Source organism: Rasamsonia emersonii (genome assembly GCF_000968595.1).
Source record: "Rasamsonia emersonii CBS 393.64 chromosome Unknown ctg1118621762332, whole genome shotgun sequence".
In the NCBI taxonomy this organism is placed as follows: Eukaryota; Fungi; Ascomycota; class Eurotiomycetes; order Eurotiales; family Trichocomaceae; genus Rasamsonia; species Rasamsonia emersonii.
The window spans coordinates 38,433-55,430 of NW_013562580.1; the positions used below are offsets into that span (position 1 = coordinate 38,433).

Below are 16,998 nucleotides of genomic sequence, written 5' to 3' on the forward strand. Positions count from 1 at the left end.
GGCAACTTTCTAGGTATACCGGATTCAAAAAAAAACAAGACGAAAAAGGCGTTAAAAAATCATGTACATGTCCAGAATGAAAGACAGCGTAGATTATAGACAGCAGAAAATATGAAGACAAGCGTCTGGTATAATCGTGTGCGTTCAGCAGGCACATCCGTCATTGCTGGTCGTCTCTCTAGGAGTGATATTGACATCGATCACTATTCAGATGAGAATCGGAAGTTAGTTGACCTGCACCCACCCAAAAACAAGAAAAATATATACAAAAGGAAAACGTACTTTGACTCTCCCCTTTGTTGGCCTCACCCTCCATGCCTGGGAGTGCTTGCGCTATCCGCCTAAACAGCTGTTTCACATTGTGCCCAACTTTCGCACTGGTTTCAATGAACATCAGGCCATTTCTCTTGGCCTCCTCCTCACCCTGTGCCGTTGTGACCTCTCGCTTGTCGTTCAAATCCGTCTTATTGCCCACGAGGACGATTATCACATCGTTGCCCCGTTCCCCTCGAACATCGTCCACCCATTTACGCGTGTTCTGGAATGATTTCGCGTTCGAGATGTCGTAGACAACGACGGCTACACTGGAGTCACGGATGTATGAAGGGATAAGCGATCGGAATCGTTCCTGACCAGCGGTGTCCCACAACTGCAGCCGGACCGTTCTATCTTCAAGGTACATGGTCTGCAATCATGACAGAAGCGGTTAGAATAACGTGTTCACTCTGGTCGTTTGCGACGGAGAGGAAGAATGAGGGGAAGATTCCCCGGCGCAAAGGGAATGCATTGTTCGCATACTTTTGACAGAAAGTCGATTCCAATTGTCGCCTGATACGTGTTGTCGAACGAGTCATACATAAAACGCGTAATTAGGGACGTCTTTCCAACTGTGGCGAGGTCAGAACGGTCGACGTGGTTGTGTCTGGTGAAGGTAACAGGCGACGACGATACATACCACTCTGTTCTCCAAGGAAGACCAATCTGCGCGCGCGTTAGTGCCATTTGTCTCCCAGACGGACCAGAAGGAAATGAGCAGTCTGGATCGTACTTGAACTTCTTCAAAGGGTTCGAATACGACCCCACAGCGGACTGGGAAGCCATGGCCACGAATGCTGGTACGGTAAAGACTCAGGGGGGAAAGAAATGAGCGCCAAACAGAAATCCGCAGACAGGAAAACTATAAGAGAAGGCAACGAGCCAGAGGTCATGCAAGGAAGAGTCGTATCCGTCGTGAATGCAGAAGCGCGCCGGGACCCCGAGGACGGGCGATGCTGGGGGGTGTTTGGGGTCAAGATGGGCAAGCAGCTGCTAACACATCCATGGATCCCGCCGGGGTTTAGCGGCTGCACGGGGAGCGGGTCCTTGTCACTGGTCGGTTTTCGCCGCCCCTCACCGCCCGGCATGTGCCTGGCCTCTCGTTGTTCCGTGCCGAAGCCAGCACTGCTCTGTTGTCCTGCCAGAGCTCCCGCCTGCTCCCTGCGCTCCCTGGTTCTGGAGGGCCTGCACATCCATCGTCTGTCTGCTGAATCCCATTGATGCGGGATCTGACGTAGCCATGGGGCTCGCGTATCCCGCCGGCGCTGCGACCGTGGCGCTCTCTGTCGTGGGTGCTTGTAAGAACAGCCTCCTTCCCGGCCACATGAGCTAGGCCACTGACTTGTTCTGCTAGACATGCTCTTCCATGGCGATGGAGAAGCGTTCAATGTATGGATCCCGGTTCCGTATGGTTGCGAACGTCTTTCTAAGAGTAGATTCTAGGTCGGAGAATTTCTTGAGGCCGTTTCTCCATATACTTGGGCGAACATTGGTATTGCTCTGTGCATAGGGCTTTCTGTCGTTGGAGCGGCTTGGTACGCGATGAACGGGACCGATTTCCACCAGAATACATGGCTGCAGCGGCTAACATTCCCTGTCCTGATGTTCGTAGGGGTATCTTCCTGACCGGTTCATCCATCGTCGGTGGAGGTGTCAAGGCCCCCAGGATACGAACGAAGAACCTGATCTCGATCATTTTCTGTGAAGTTGTCGCTATCTACGGTGTGATTATGGCCATCGTGTTCTCGTCGAAACTCAACCTTGTGGAGGGCGACACCATCTATTCGGGCAGCAACTACTACACCGGCTATGCTCTCTTTTGGGGAGGCGTCACGGTGGGATTTTGCAACTTGATCTGCGGAATCTCAGTCGGCATCAACGGAAGTGGTGCTGCGTTAGCTGACGCTGCAGACCCTAGCCTGTATGTTTCCCACACTATGCCCTTTTCCAGGCTCCTCGCTGACAGAGGCACAATAGATTCGTCAGGATTCTGGTTATCGAGATCTTCAGCTCTGTCCTTGGCCTGTTCGGTCTGATTGTCGGACTTCTGGTGGCTGGAAAGGCGGCCGAATTCGAGTAAATGTCGATCTGGGTTATCGAGAGAAGCTCCTAGTGAGCGTGATGTACCGACTGCGGTGTTCATCGAACCCCTTTCCTATGAGCATATATAGCACGAGGCGCATGGTCTTTTATGTGATGGTTAGAATCCGCGGGATTAGCACGAACGATGAAATGATTTTGCGTCGACGGATGACGCAGCGGATGTACAGTATGACTCTGGGAAGGGGAGGTTCCAACTAAATATTAGAATGCACTTTTTGGGTTACAGATAGAGAGCCTATCCGTATTCTAGTATTAAGCAGAAACGATGTCGAGATCGTAGTTCGGCTTGGCTTCTGCGGAAGTGTCCAAGGCGGGACCAACGACGGTCATTCCGAGTCTATTAAGACATGACGAACCCGGGCAGCGTCACAGGTCCCTGCCGGTCAAGTACCTCGTTCCCAACAAACGATAACCTTCAGGCCCATTAATGATACACAATGTCAGGGTCCAAGCTCAGGGCTGCAGTTCTGATCGTTTCCGATACGGCATCCCGCGATGCCGCATCTGATAAGGCTGGCCCCGCTCTGACTGCCGTCTTTACTGCAGAGGAGCGATCAAACACATGGGAAGCCCCGGTTGTCAAGGTCGTGCCAGACAATGTGCTGGACATCCAGCGCGCGATCTGTCAATGGGCAGATGGCGAAGAGTATTTCAACCTGATCATTACTAGCGGTGGAACAGGATTTGCAATCAAAGACAACACGCCTGAGGTTCGTTGAGGCCCTGTCCACCATCCGCGCGATAACCTGCTCTCAACACATTTTATTCGATTCTCTATCTTTCTTTTTTTTGTGTTTATGCTTTCTCAGTGTTCTATATCCTCGTCTGACAACACAATTCTTTTATCAGGCAGTGTCGCCTCTCATTCATCGCCATGCACCAGGTCTTGTGTAAGACATCCTTGGCTTTCTCAGCTACGAACACGAGCTGATTAATCAACAGACATGGCATGCTTGCTGCCTCCCTGAATATTACTCCATGTATGGAGAAAGCTATTCTGGCTTCATTTTCTGTTTAGGAAAGTCTCACTAACGTTTTCAGTTGCGATGATGTCCCGCCCCGTCGCAGGAGTTCGAAACAAATCGTTGATTGTTACTCTGCCAGGGTCACCTAAAGGTGCTAAAGAAAACCTCGAATCGATTATCAATCTCATACCGCATGCTTGTATTCAAGCTGCAGGAGCGAACTCCCGAGCAATTCATGCTGGCGGGGTAAAGAAGCTTGAAGCGGAAGCAGGAGTATCTCCTGTACAGCCCTCAAATGCAAACCATCATCACCACCACCATCATCATCACAGCCATGCCCATAATCATGCCCACGGACACGCTATCCCCAAACCACATACTTCCCCAGAAGACAGACCACGGTCCAATGACCCGAATGCCGGACCTACAAGACGACATCGCTCGTCTCCCTATCCGATGTTGTCAGTGGACGAAGCGCTAAAGATCATAGTCGAGGAGACACCAAATCCATCTATCATCGAAGTCCCGGTCACCACCGATCTCGTTGGATCAGTGATCGCAGAAGATGTCTACGCTGGCGAGGCTGTTCCCGCCTATCGGGCCAGCATCGTTGATGGATATGCTGTTATTGCTCCCGAGTCCCCATCGTCCGGAGCAAGCACAAAGGGCATATTTCCGGTGGCTTCTGTCTCCCACGCACAAGCCTCGTCCATGCCACCACCTCTCGAACCGGGCACAATCGCCAGGATTACTACAGGAGCACCTCTCCCTCCTAACGCCAATGCCGTGGTCATGGTCGAAGATACTGTCCTGGTTTCGACCACACCGGATGGGACTGAGGAAGCGACAGTGGAGATCCTAACCGGAGATATCAAGCCCGGCGAGAATGTACGGGAGCCAGGAAGCGATGTCGCATTGGGCTCCAAGATCCTCCAGAAAGGGGACCTCATCTCCGCCGTCGGTGGTGAGATAGGTCTTCTGGCATCAACCGGGACAAAGACCGTCAAGATCTTTAATAAGCCCCGTGTCGGTGTCTTGAGCACTGGCGACGAGCTTGTTCCGCATGACGATCCAAGGACTCTCACCGGAGGACAAATACGAGACTCTAACCGCCCATCTCTAATCTCGTGCCTGAGATCCTGGGGTTTCGAGACGGTCGATCTCGGAATCGCCCGTGACACCCCGGCAAGCGAACTGGAGCAAGCTCTCCGAGGCGCACTGCGCGGTATCAGCACTGCTGCTGGTGCTGGCGGAAACATCGGTGGCGTGGACGTGATAATCACCACCGGGGGCGTTTCCATGGGCGAGCTGGACCTGCTGAAGCCCACGATCGAGCGCTCCCTTGGCGGGACAATCCACTTCGGGCGGGTGTCGATGAAACCAGGCAAACCGACCACGTTTGCCACGGTGCCTTTCAAGCCCTCCTCGGACGACTCTGCGCAGCAAGAACGCGAGAAGAGGCTCATCTTCGCTCTCCCAGGGAACCCCGCCTCGGCACTGGTCACTCTGCATCTCTTCGTGCTCCCATCTCTGCACAAGTTAATGGGCCTGGGCAGCAGCCGTAGCCATAGCGCAGCAAATGCCCATGCCCGTGCCAACAATCTAGGCCTCCCACTCGTCTCTGCCGTCTTGACGCATGCAATCCCACTCGACCCGAAACGGACCGAATACCACCGCGCAATCGTAACGGCGTCCCGCTCCGATGGACGACTCTCCGCAACGAGCACGGGACTGAGCGGTGACCCTGGTGCCAGCTCGGGACAGCGCAGTTCCAGAGTAGGCAGTCTGGCAAAGGCCAATGCCCTGCTGGTGCTGCCACCTGGAGAGGGGAAAATCGAAAAGGGCCAGTTGGTAGAAGCGTTGTTAATGGCGCCAGTTGTGTCTGGGGAGTAGTAGATTACACATGGAATCTAATATAATTGATCCCAGACTGGAGGACATAAATACATGATGTATATCAGACAAAAAAGCCTTAGACAAAAAAACGCCATGCCCGCCAGGTTATCGCAATGTGAACCTGAAATTTGCAGTAGATATATCGACCATGCCATCTGTATTGTACTCCGTACGCGACTCTGTACTCCTTTCATCCATCAATCACTCCAAAGCCCGAATGCAAGGGAGAAAAAAAATGATGCACCCAATATGCCGTTATGTAGAAGACAACAGGTATATAAGAACTTTTTCTTTAAAAAAAAGCCCAAAATTGCGTTAAGATAGGCAAGCTCAGTCAGAATGGCGAGTCGGATACTCTTCACCTTTCGGCCTTCCAGCCCTTTTTCTTCTCTGCCCGCAGCGCTAATAGCGTTCCATCCCTACCTGGCCGTCGCGCGATCTCCAAGACTACGAAGCGCACAAATTCCGGGAGGACCCAGTAGCTGCTATGAGCGCTGAGCATGTTGAGATATTGGATGTTCAGGGGCCCACCGCCACCGGAAAGGTAGTAGTCTATCTGGCCATTGTCGTTGAGGAGCAGCATGCGCTTTTCGGCGATCTCTTCGCGTGTGAAGTCATGGGTTTCCATCTCCACATTGGATGGAAGCTTGGAGATGGCGGCCGGCGCGGTCGACACTGACTTGTGCGAGGAACTCCATCGGAAGACGCTACTGAATGACTGGAAAAAAGATGTAGTCGACGTCGGGATAGCGGCTGGCTTGAGGGATTCAGCTAGGTCGCTGTCGACTGCTGCATTCATTCGGTAGGCAATTGCTATATGCGGAAACCACTGTTAGAATTCTGACTGGAGCTTCAAACAAGACAAAGGGAAGTATCTCACGGTCTGTAGTGTGCATGATATTGTAGAGGTTGTCAAGAGCTAAACAACCGTACGTGTCAGCCTCTCCAGCGACGCCTGGTTGTCGATCTTCGCCCTCTCGACCTGGCTTGTCCCTTCCTCGTCGCGGAAGTAGATTTGCTGTATGAGAATCAGCTCCGATGCTCCTGAAACGGAAGATACATAGGTGATAGCAAAGTCAGACCTTTGTTCAACAGCAAGAAGAACCCAGCTGGACTTCCGCAAAAGAACACATTCTTGGGGTCGAATTCGAAGATATCGTCGTGCAATTTATCGCTGGAAAAGTCAATATGAGGCAATTTCGTTGGCTGATGGCTGAGGATATCCAACGCCATCGCACTCCCAAGAGAGTGGGCGACAAGATGGACCCTGCCATTCTCGTGGAACCCAGGGTTGTTCTTGCACCATAGCCGATATATTCTGTTCGCCTCCTTAACAACTGCCTGGATCATTTTGGGCTTGTGATGCGAGAGATAATATGGGATATCCAACATGACATCGCTGATGAGCGTCCGTATAGCCGGAATAGTATCAGGGGTGATATCTTTGAGAGTAAAGTGGTTCGCCATCGGGTCATCGGAATCCCGCGAATCTATTTCTGCGTCGGCAAGGGAGAGAGTGGATCGCCAATTGACTGGAAGGACCATGATGCCTCCATGATCAGGCCGGATATGGGGCCATATTTCCTCGTTGTTCAGTTCCATATTGACGGACCTCCGAAACCCATTGATAGCATGAGTGAAATGGAAGCTTTCTACCCGTTCTGAAAGTTTCTGACCAATGCCATGGATAACCAGCACCAAATCCGATGGACTGGGACGCGACTCCTCAATAGCACAAGCATAGCATATCTGCTCTCCACGGGCGAGATTTGCATTCCTTGTTTGAGGTCGCATCAAGTAATGTCTCATGTCAAACTTGGTCTGCTTGGATGGATGGAGTTTATCCCAAACCTGCCGGTTAAAGCCACGGACGACGGGGATGCCAATCTGCCTCCCTTTCCGAATGGAGCTGAGAGGTCGACGTCCCCTGGAGACAGACGGAAGAAGACTTGGACGGAGTATCTGTGCGTCTGTCGCGTCCACATAGATGACGCTGGAGTTTCTAAAGGGCTTTGTTTCTGTCTTCTCATCAGAGCCGCTAGCTGCGAGATTGTCTTCAAAGGTCAAGTCCTTCTTGTCTTCCTTTGCCCTGTCATCTGCTTCATGGGGTTTCGTCTTCAGATCGTGCGCCGTCCCAGGTCTGCTCACAGGCTTCCGATCCTCCTCCCACAGCTTGTAGACAATCTTCATCTCCGCCTCGGCGCCATTTTCAACGCAGCTATTTAGTTCATCCTGCCAGGCCTCGGTCCACGGGCGCATGTACAGATACCCTTCCTCAAGTTTATTAGCAAGAACTGGCTCAACAGGTAACATTGTATTTTTGTAAAACCACGTGGCCCTAAGCACATCTGATATGTCATGAAGCGGGCTCCAATATATGGGTTTCATCTATACTTCTATCAGATTTCTTGTCATGGGCTAAAAATAAGAGAAAAATATGAAGTTTTACCTTGAGATTTGGTAGTTCTACCAAATGAAGACGCGAGACACCAACAGGGACTTTGTACTGTTCAGACTCTCCATCGGATTCTTGTGACCTGACATCTAGCGTTTCTGAAGATTGACTAGCTTCAGCCTTCCTTGAAGTTTCTGCAGCAGCCTGACTGAGATCGGGATTTTGCGTCTCGACATCAGCTTCTTGGCTGGCTTCCCATTCACGAAATTGACCACTATTTCTTATTGTATCTTCCTCAGACCGAGGTTCAGAGGGGGTCCATGATCTCCGTACGGGAGCGCGAACAAATGGAGAGCTACCGGTGGGAGCAGTTGCAAACGATTCTCCTTGAGAGCTTGGGGCTTCCACTTCTTCCGAAAATGCTTCCCCTGCGCCTGGAGATGAGCTACTCTTCCGCTTCGCAGACTTGAACAGTCGTCCAAGAGGTGAACCTTCTCTTCTCTTAGACCCTGTTGGCCCATGCTCATGGTCCTTGGTAGAGACATCCGCAGAGCTGCTGGCTTCTTCGTGGCTTTGGAGACTAGACCGCGTTCCGGATGACCGTACGCGGCCGGAGGATGCGCGTTCACGGAGAGGTATTCCGGTGGCCTTTCCTGATGCCTCCGACGCCTCAGCCCGTTTGTTTGTGCTCTGCGCAAGCTTTGCTTTCCGGGCTTCTCGCAGAGCGCTCCATGCTTCCTCCAGAGCAATATTATCCCTAGCAGAGAAAGGTTGCGGCGAAGATTTGGTCTGCGCGGAGGACGAGCTTGTGGAGAGAGCTGGGAGCGGAGTCAAAGGATCATCAATAGGAAGAGAGGACGTGTAGAAGAATTGCGCGTTGACTTTCGGCGGTGTGGGCGATGATCGCAGGGCGGCCAGGTCTTCCTTCCGGGGGGCAAGAAGGCAGGTCGAGCCGTAGGTGTGGACGGGGCCCGCCATTTTGGGTTCAGAATGGTCAAGCAACTGTGATCACATCAGTTCTGCAGTAAGTGCCCGATATACGGACCGCATGGAGGTGTTCATGATCTCAAAGGGCGCTGGTGTACTGTTAGCTAGTAAGGCAGCCGTCGGAGACAGACAAGCAGCTAGCTGTATACGGCGAAGGCAGAAAGCCTCGAGTCACCAAGCTGCAAGTGGAAACCCACTTCCAAAGACGTCTATCCGCCTCAAGAGGCGACATAAAATTGATACCTAGCAGGATAGCATGGATTGCCGCATACCAGCTCTCCAGCTCCGGGCAAACAAGGAGTTCCGTTGCTATGAAGCGCGCAGGAGAAGCGATGACGTCGCACCACGTGCCGGGACCACTGGCTCTAATTACTCATTCCCGAAACTAAGGTGAGAATATCAACACCTGCATACTTGTTGCAACGAAAGATACTCATAAACCATCTAAACCATCTGCCTTCTATTTGATAAGCTTCTCAGCTATTTCACATTTGACGAGCAAAATATTAATACAGTACAGCCAAAGAGGGATGCTGGCAAAGGAAGGGAAAGGAACATTTTTTTGTTTAAAATTGCCAAAACTCGTCATCATTCATGAAAGCCGACAATGCAAGAAAATCGTAATCGTGAGGCATGTTCATGACTGTAGGAATGGGTATATCATTATCATTAGGGGGCTCGAGGCCCAGATCGTGACAATCATTTCATCTTGATCATGGCATGCTCCAGAACATAAATAAGAGTGGCAGATTAGTAGAGACATAACGTCAACTGATATGCTGAAAGGGTCGAGAAGACACGGCAAACTCGACACTTATCTTCTTCCAAGGCTGCGATTCTGCCGTTCAACGGGCACGGCCGGTGTGTGCGCGAGGGCTGCCTTTCCCATCGCTTCCTTCGGAGTTCTTCCGGCGATGTTCTGACATCTTCACGATAACCTTCATCTGAAGGAACTCAAAGTCGCGCAGAGTCGCGTCAGATGCACCAAGCATCTCGAGAATCTTGTGGGTGTCGTGCATATGCTTGCGAATAACGCTGTCGGGGTAACAAAAGGTTCTCACGCTCATCTCCTTTGCAACCGCCTTCCAGTTGTCCAGAGCCGACTTCAGAGCAACGGGGTTGATAGCATACTCGCCGTGGAATTCGAACGTACGAAGGTTGTACAGAATGAGTTCTCGCTGGGTAGCCTGATCGAACTGGAATTCGCTAACTTGAGCCCTGTTCTTGGACATCCAGAAGTTGGTTATCTTCTTGATAGATTCCGCGGACATGCGGCGTTTATGGAACTGGTCAAGGAGGAATTTGTTGGCAGTCATGCAGATCATGACTTCGATCTCGCTGTACATCTTTGCCTGCGTCGGGGGATCCAAAGAGATGGGGAGTGTCGGTCTCGAAACGATCCTGGGTGGTGAGTTGTCCTGACGAGAGTCTTTCGGAAAGGCTTTGGCCATATCACCCGTCTGGAATATATATGTCAGAAGATCGTTTTGCACGGAACGTTTGCAGGGAGTACTTACCACCCAATCTTCCACCTGCTGCTTGATCTTCTCGCCCACTTTCTGGAGCGCCGTTTTCCGGTACCTCTCATCGGGTTGCTCCTTCATGCTCGTAGTGCGACCAAGCCATCCGTTTTCTCCAAAGAGCTTCTTATGGGGAGATCTGGACCCCTTTTTAGGGCTTCCGTGGAAGATATCGATGTCATCGTCGTCATCGTAATTCAGGTGATTTCTGGAGACTGAAGGTCTCACCAGAGGACGTCCTCGAACAGGAGTTGAAGGCTGAGAATCAACCGTGTTTTTCTGCTCTGAGAAATCGAAGTGAACATGACGATGTTCACGCTGGTAAGCACAGACTTCATAAGCTTCTTCATTCTTGATGTGAGATTCTGATTTGGAGTGTGGAATGTGCTTTCGAACGAAACGTGGTTCACTCTCCGAACGGGGGAAGAATCTCGGGGAAGAATCGTATGACGAGCTGCTCCCCATGCCTGTAGAAAGAGACGTGTCCAAGAGAGCCTGTTGCTCGTGGTGATACTGGTTCCCATGGAGAGTGTTCTCGTAGGGGGACGGTCTATCATCTCACGTCAGTACAAGAGCGAACGATGTTAACAAGCCTGAATACTTACTCATCGCTTAGCATGATAGGAACTTCCTGAGAGGCATTGCTGATAATGTCGGATGGATCAACAAAATCCGGGTTTCTGTTCTCCGTAGAACGGAGTGGGACGTTGAGAGGTTCGGGTTGCAGCGAATCAAGCAGCTGTCGAGCAATAAGGCGGAAACTATCCTTCGAATCGGACGATGAAGACGATTGACTCTTTGCAGGAGATGAGGATAGAACGGCCGAGTCTGCGGATGGTTTTCTGGCCACATCGAAGACATTGCGATGCTGTTCGAAGCTTGCACGTCGTATCTGGCGTAGGCTGGCAGAGGAGGCAGCTCACGGTTGACGTCGGGAACCGGCCTTTTGTACTGACAGTGATGGTAAGTTTTCAAAGGAGTCGATAGAACCGTCATTCTGTCAAATTGATATGGATGAAGATCAAAGTGGAAAGCACAGTAAAGAAAATTGCAGATGGTGAGATTTGGCCAGTGTTTTTGTTTCTGGCGCGTCGCTAGGGAGATGGAGCTTCACGAGCTGACTTGGTTGTGTGTTGCTCCTCGAGGATATCAACGCTCTCCCATGGAAGCAGGAAGCATTCGTCCTGGTTTGAGTAGAGTCGTGATGGATGATCTTTGTAGGAATCGTCTGAGGTGAGGTTGTGCAAGATATCGATATAAGATGAAAAAAAAGAAAGGTCGAACTAGCGTCTCTGTGTGCAAATATTGGTGGCAGGGCTTCAATACGCATACTAACAATACGATAGTGATACAAGGATCCAGTCATTATTCACTGCAGCTCGTCCTTGGAGAGCCAGCATGCCATTGCGATCAATAGCTTGGCATTGTTTTTATAATACAATATGGTATCGTGCTGTCTTGCCATGTTTTATTTCATTCACTGCTTCCCTGCTTTTCCCCAGCCACCGAATAAACCATTGGCCACATTCGTGAGAACAATCGCCTTTATAAGCAGCGTATCATGGAAGAATCGAAGCAGTGAATCGTCGACTGTGGCAGAGAGATGCCGCCACAAGCCTAATATCAGACAAATCCTTATAGGTACCGACAATAGGAAGCAGCAAATAAACACAATGATAATTGCTATATATTACAGAGAAAATAGTGGCAATAGATAACTATATATCCTTAGCCTTACAGCTTATAGAGAGGATTCCAAAATAGACAAAGCTCTCTCAAGAAGGTATATGTCCAAATCCAGTAATAGAGGATCAAAAATCCTGTGGCTAGTCACTCCTGCTATACCTAATACTGCCTAACTGCAAAGATTGCCGTTCGAAATCTGCATCTGCCGTCATCTACTCCGAAACCCGTCAAGTGCGCTCCAACTGGACGGTCCTCGCGCATGCAGCTTGTTCTAGGCCTGGAAGTAGGTCCATACGTATAACCTATCTGATTAACGGGATTCCTGCAGTCTGCTAAAGCCCATTCTACTCCGTATTTGTGTACATACATGCAGTATGAGACTAGATCTCGCTGTGATAGCACTGTCGAGGCAGAGAATCAAAGAATCCCTTGGGCACTGTAGAAGGGCCGGTGACAGAGGGATCGATAAACTGGAGCACAAGATTTGGTTGTATAAATCCAGCCAAACCCACTGGTTGAGGAATCTCCTGCTCGTCCAGTGCATCTCGTGGAGTTCTATATGGTTAATGAGGCTATTCGATCGAAGCAATGAGAAGACGCATTCGGGCTGAGTCAGCCCGAGCGTGGTTTGGGGCTCTCCACTTGCCGAGTTTCTAACCGCAGTGGAGGAGCTTCATTTCGCAACGCCGTCCCCGGAATCTAATAAGGTCTCGGGATGAGTTACGGCATTCACAATCCCCGCACGTACCCCAGTTTGAGCAATAGCACTGCACACGCAGCCTCTCGCCATGGCCTCCCAACGTGGCTCGCCCGTGTCACTCCCGCCAATTGGAGCATTCAGTTTGTCGTTTTCTCATGATACGATTGCCGTTGTTTCTCTCCGTTTTCTCAGCCTTCTTCATGGCTGAACTCACCGGCTCCGGGGACACGTCCCTATTAAATGGGTTGTGAAACCCTTTGGCTACCTTCCTCGAGCGTCCTCCTTGTCCTTCATTTTCTTGTTCTGCGTCTACTGGGATTGTCTAATTTCTCTGTGTCCGATTCACCGGACCCTCTGCCCATTCCTCCTGCTACACGTACCTCCTCGATGGCAAGCTCCGACAAGTACGACATAGTTATTGTGGGCGCAGGCCCCGTGGGACTTCTTCTGTCCCTCTGTCTGTCCCGGTGGGGTTATAAGGTCAAGCACATTGATAACAGACCAGTGCCCACTGCGACGGGTCGCGCCGATGGCATCCAGCCGCGTTCTATGGAGATCCTCCGTAACCTGGGGCTGAAGCGCGCATTGATGGCATACGAGCCTGCGAAAGTCTTCGACGTAGCGTTCTGGGACCCCCTGCCAGGCGGCAAGGGTATTCATCGGACTGGAAACTGGCCCAGTTGCCCTCGGTTTATTGACACCAGATACCCTTTCACCACTCTCGTGCACCAGGGAAAGATTGAAAGGGTCTTTCTAGATGAAATAGCAAAGGCCGGCACCACAGTACAGCGTCCTTGGACGATCGTAGGGTTCAAAAATGATGGCAAGGATGAAACCTACCCGGTGGAGGTGAATTTGAAATGCCTCGACACGAACGTCATTGAGACTGTCCGAGCCAAATACTTGTTCAGCGGTGAGGGCGCAAGGAGCTTCGTGAGGGAGCAGCTGGGGATCAAAATCCACTACAAAGATCCTATCGCGTTCGTGTGGGGTGTCATGGATGGAGTCGTGCGGACGGATTTCCCGGACATTAAGGTGAGATCTATGGTCACCACAGGTCGCCAAAGTCTGCTAACAAGAAGATCAGACCAAATGCACGATTCACTCGGATAGCGGCTCGATCATGGTCATACCGCGTGAGGAAAACATGGTCCGACTCTATGTTCAAATCGCTTCCTCGACCGATCCGGACTGGAACCCGAGAAAAACCGCTACAGTCGAGGAAGTCCAAGCGGCGGCGAAGAAGATCCTCCGGCCGTACAGCATCGAATGGGATCGCGTCGAATGGTACTCGGTGTACCCGATCGGGCAGGGAATTGCTGAGAAATACACGTTGGATCACCGGATATTCATGGGAGGCGATGCCTGTCACACTCACAGCGTAAGTATATCCTCTCGAGCGATTCACGGTCGGTGCTAACTGAATTGAAGCCCAAGGCAGGCCAGGGTATGAACACTGCTTTCCACGACGCCCTTAATCTTGCATGGAAAATCCATGCCGTGGAGTCCGGCTTTGCTCAGCGATCCATCCTGGCCTCGTACGAGAGCGAACGCAAGAAGATTGCGGAGAACCTGTTGGATTTTGACAACAAATATGCTACCCTCTTCTCGAAACGTCCTCCATCGGCAGACGAGGTGGATTCTGCGAGCTCATACAATGCCAGTTCTGTGCAAAATGAATTCGTGGAGACCTTCAAGTCTGCCTGCGAATTCACCAGTGGATATGGAGTCGCGTACGAGCCGAATATCTTCAACTGGAGTCCCGATCACCCGGCCAAATCACCGTTATTTAACATTCCTGGGGTCAAATTGACCCCTGGACGGGCGTTCACTCCGACTTCAGTGACTCGACTTTCCGACGCCAATATCGTCCATCTCGAACAAGAGGTCCCAGCTAACGGTGCTTTCCGGATCTTTGTCTTTGCTGGCTCTCCATCGAAGACCAAGAAAGCGATCGAGGACTTTGCCGCCAACCTTGAGAAGGAACGATCCTTCCTCTCCGTGTACCGAAGACCAGACATTGCGAACGTCTCGTATTTTGAACGCCATAACCCTCATTCAAAGCTGTTCACGATCTGCGTGATATATGCTTCTGAGAAGAATGCCGTCGACTTGCAGACCCTACCGAGGATCATCAGAGACTACCATCACCATATTTACGCAGATGATATCCCTGATATTCGGGTACCGCAAGCCAAATACGCTGCGCATGAGAAGCTGGGTTTCGATCCTGAGAAGGGTGGCGTTGTGGTGACCCGGCCAGACAGCCATGTCGCCTGCACGATCCAGCTGGTGGAAGGAAATGGCACGGTCGACGCGCTGAACGAATATTTCGGCTCGTTTTCAACGAAGCCGCTTGGACAAAGCTCACAGTCGAGTCATCTTTAGATTTTTTTATGAGTGTGTTTGTAATGAATATGTAGAGCTGATGACTGTTTCTTTTCCGTAATATCATTAGTAATAAGTTGTTACTAAGTTAGCTTGTAATATTATTTTTCTTTTCTGACTTCAATGTAGGCACTTATGGAGGTATTTGTGTGGTGGCTGGTGTGGGAAACATTTGGTGCTGAGAATGGGCAGTATCGTTCTATGAGTTTTTCAACCCCGCGGCAGTGACATCGCCAGGCCCAAAAGTCCAGACGATTCCAGCCAAGCAACCCCGCAACAAAGAACCACGCGTCCCAGCAGTGATCGCCAACACGAAATACGACATCCATACAGAATCAGCTGTACTGCATTGCACCTAGCTGCCAAGAATGTTCGCGCTTGTGCTCTCTGCAGAGCTTAACGGGTGAGTACCGATTTTCTGGAGATTGCACCTGATTAATATGTACCGTACCAAGATGGATTGGATTTCAGATTCCTGCATCCTATCACATCCATTCATGATACTCTGTCGCGATGCAGGCAGAAATAAAATCCATTTGATACGTTTTTTTATTATCATCATCCTTACATTCTTTTGGCTGACTTTGAACAACTACTGGGGGAATAAATAATACAGAGTCACCAACCTCCGTCCTAAAGATACCGCTGAAGACCCGTACTACTACACCTTCAAGGTCCAATGCAACTCTTGTCATGAAACCCACCCCAACTGGGTGAGCTTCACTCGCTATGTGAGTGTCTTTCCCATTTCCCAGAGAGACTGTTCACTCTTCCTTCGGAAATAGACAAGTCGTTTCTTTTCTCTTTTCCCTTCTGTCCTTGATGTCCCTGATACAAGCAGCTAGCAAGGGGAGGGGGAAGGAAGAAACGTCAATTGATGGGTTTCAGGATCGACTAATTTGATGGCGCGAGAAAACAGGAGCAGCATGAGATTCCAGGAAGTCGTGGAGAGGCCAACTTTGTGTGGAAATGCAGGCTCTGCCAGGTATGTCTGCATGGTTTCTGACGATCTTTCCTTTCCTTCTCCTTGCTATTTTCCAAAAACAAAATGGCGATTGAGTGGCCAGGCAAACTGCCACGATTGAATCCCATAGCTTTGGAAGCTCGCTGCTAATCTCGTTGAGATCTACAAACTTTGTGACTCAATGCATTTAAACTAGTGCTGACCATACATGATGGGAATAGCAAACACACTCTGCCGTCATAACGGCAGGACCCAACGCGCTTCAACAATCGGAGGACAACAAATCCAAGGGACAGAAGATCATCGAATTTGACTGTCGCGGTCTCGAGTTTATCGAGTTCAAGCCTGATGTGAGTGCAGTCTCGAAGTGTTCCTGAAAAACGAAAAGAAGTCCAAGATTTGCGTGTTACAGACTCTGACCGTAGTGACATCCGTGAATATAGGGCGAGTGGGAAGCCAAAGGACTGGAGACTACTACAACATTCTCCAGCATCGATCTCTCCGAGGGCGAGTGGTACGATTACGACGAGAAGGCAGGCGAGGAGGTGAGCATCAAGGACGTGACCTGGGAGATCAAGAGGGCTTAAGGGCATCTCTCAATGCCTACGCGGCCTATCCATTAAAACTCCCAGTCATCGGAATTCATTGGTGCTATTAACGACTTTGTGAGGAAGATGCTGGTGTTCCTGTACTTTAGTGGGTAAATGGAAGTATTATGATGATGGGGCGAGGATTCGGAAGGGGAAAAACTCCAGGCATTTGAGGCGTTGAATTCGAGCTGCGGATTTGTTTTACCAGGAACTGTTTGTGAAACTCATATCATGAATCAAATAAATTGCAGAAAAAAGCAGATCAAGTGCAATATGACAGATGATTCTCACTGTTATTAAACGACGACGTTGTGCCTGCAATAATATCCTTGCCATTTTGTATGACCTCCGGGCGGTGAGGGAATCTCACTTCTGATTGGACAACTCCTCAGCGGAACTCATCCTGCGCGCAAAGGTATTCGCTTCGATCCCAGTCCACGCGCGACGGTACAAGACGAGAAGAGTTCCTTTTCCAGCCAGCGTACCCGG

At 50.5% G+C, this 16,998-nt stretch overlaps 7 protein-coding genes across 7 annotated transcripts; 4 read left to right on the forward strand and 3 right to left on the reverse strand.

The window, feature by feature from the left end:
* Window positions 1-178: 178 nt before the first annotated feature.
* T310_10011 (RAS small monomeric GTPase Rab6) lies at window positions 179-682 on the reverse strand (the record flags this gene model as incomplete). The annotated part of the gene is made up of 2 exons (XM_013467562.1): window positions 179-234; window positions 283-682. The coding sequence occupies 2 exons, from the start codon at window positions 680-682 to the stop codon at window positions 179-181; spliced, it is 456 nt and encodes a 151-aa protein (XP_013323016.1).
* An 873-nt stretch (window positions 683-1,555) lies between these two features.
* T310_10012 (H(+)-transporting two-sector ATPase) lies at window positions 1,556-2,395 on the forward strand (the record flags this gene model as incomplete). The annotated part of the gene is made up of 5 exons (XM_013467563.1): window positions 1,556-1,613; window positions 1,670-1,704; window positions 1,759-1,850; window positions 1,928-2,236; window positions 2,326-2,395. 5 exons carry the CDS (start codon window positions 1,556-1,558, stop codon window positions 2,393-2,395), a joined length of 564 nt encoding a protein of 187 aa, XP_013323017.1.
* Window positions 2,396-2,855: 460 nt separating this feature from the next.
* T310_10013 (uncharacterized protein) lies at window positions 2,856-5,276 on the forward strand (the record flags this gene model as incomplete). The annotated part of the gene is made up of 4 exons (XM_013467564.1): window positions 2,856-3,128; window positions 3,268-3,308; window positions 3,361-3,398; window positions 3,460-5,276. The coding sequence occupies 4 exons, from the start codon at window positions 2,856-2,858 to the stop codon at window positions 5,274-5,276; spliced, it is 2,169 nt and encodes a 722-aa protein (XP_013323018.1).
* A 361-nt stretch (window positions 5,277-5,637) lies between these two features.
* T310_10014 (Phospholipase A(1)) lies at window positions 5,638-8,652 on the reverse strand (the record flags this gene model as incomplete). Its single annotated transcript, XM_013467565.1, has 4 exons — window positions 5,638-6,068; window positions 6,160-6,297; window positions 6,362-7,667; window positions 7,729-8,652. The coding sequence occupies 4 exons, from the start codon at window positions 8,650-8,652 to the stop codon at window positions 5,638-5,640; spliced, it is 2,799 nt and encodes a 932-aa protein (XP_013323019.1).
* Window positions 8,653-9,506: 854 nt separating this feature from the next.
* Window positions 9,507-11,177, reverse strand: T310_10015 (uncharacterized protein; the record flags this gene model as incomplete). The annotated part of the gene is made up of 4 exons (XM_013467566.1): window positions 9,507-10,121; window positions 10,179-10,731; window positions 10,787-11,009; window positions 11,105-11,177. The coding sequence occupies 4 exons, from the start codon at window positions 11,175-11,177 to the stop codon at window positions 9,507-9,509; spliced, it is 1,464 nt and encodes a 487-aa protein (XP_013323020.1).
* A 1,630-nt stretch (window positions 11,178-12,807) lies between these two features.
* Window positions 12,808-14,955, forward strand: T310_10016 (Phenol 2-monooxygenase; the record flags this gene model as incomplete). The annotated part of the gene is made up of 3 exons (XM_013467567.1): window positions 12,808-13,602; window positions 13,655-13,948; window positions 13,999-14,955. The coding sequence occupies 3 exons, from the start codon at window positions 12,808-12,810 to the stop codon at window positions 14,953-14,955; spliced, it is 2,046 nt and encodes a 681-aa protein (XP_013323021.1).
* A 368-nt stretch (window positions 14,956-15,323) lies between these two features.
* Window positions 15,324-16,506, forward strand: T310_10017 (DUF866 domain protein; the record flags this gene model as incomplete). Its single annotated transcript, XM_013467568.1, has 5 exons — window positions 15,324-15,358; window positions 15,572-15,686; window positions 15,881-15,940; window positions 16,141-16,269; window positions 16,363-16,506. The coding sequence occupies 5 exons, from the start codon at window positions 15,324-15,326 to the stop codon at window positions 16,504-16,506; spliced, it is 483 nt and encodes a 160-aa protein (XP_013323022.1).
* Between the last annotated feature and the right edge of the window lie 492 nt (window positions 16,507-16,998).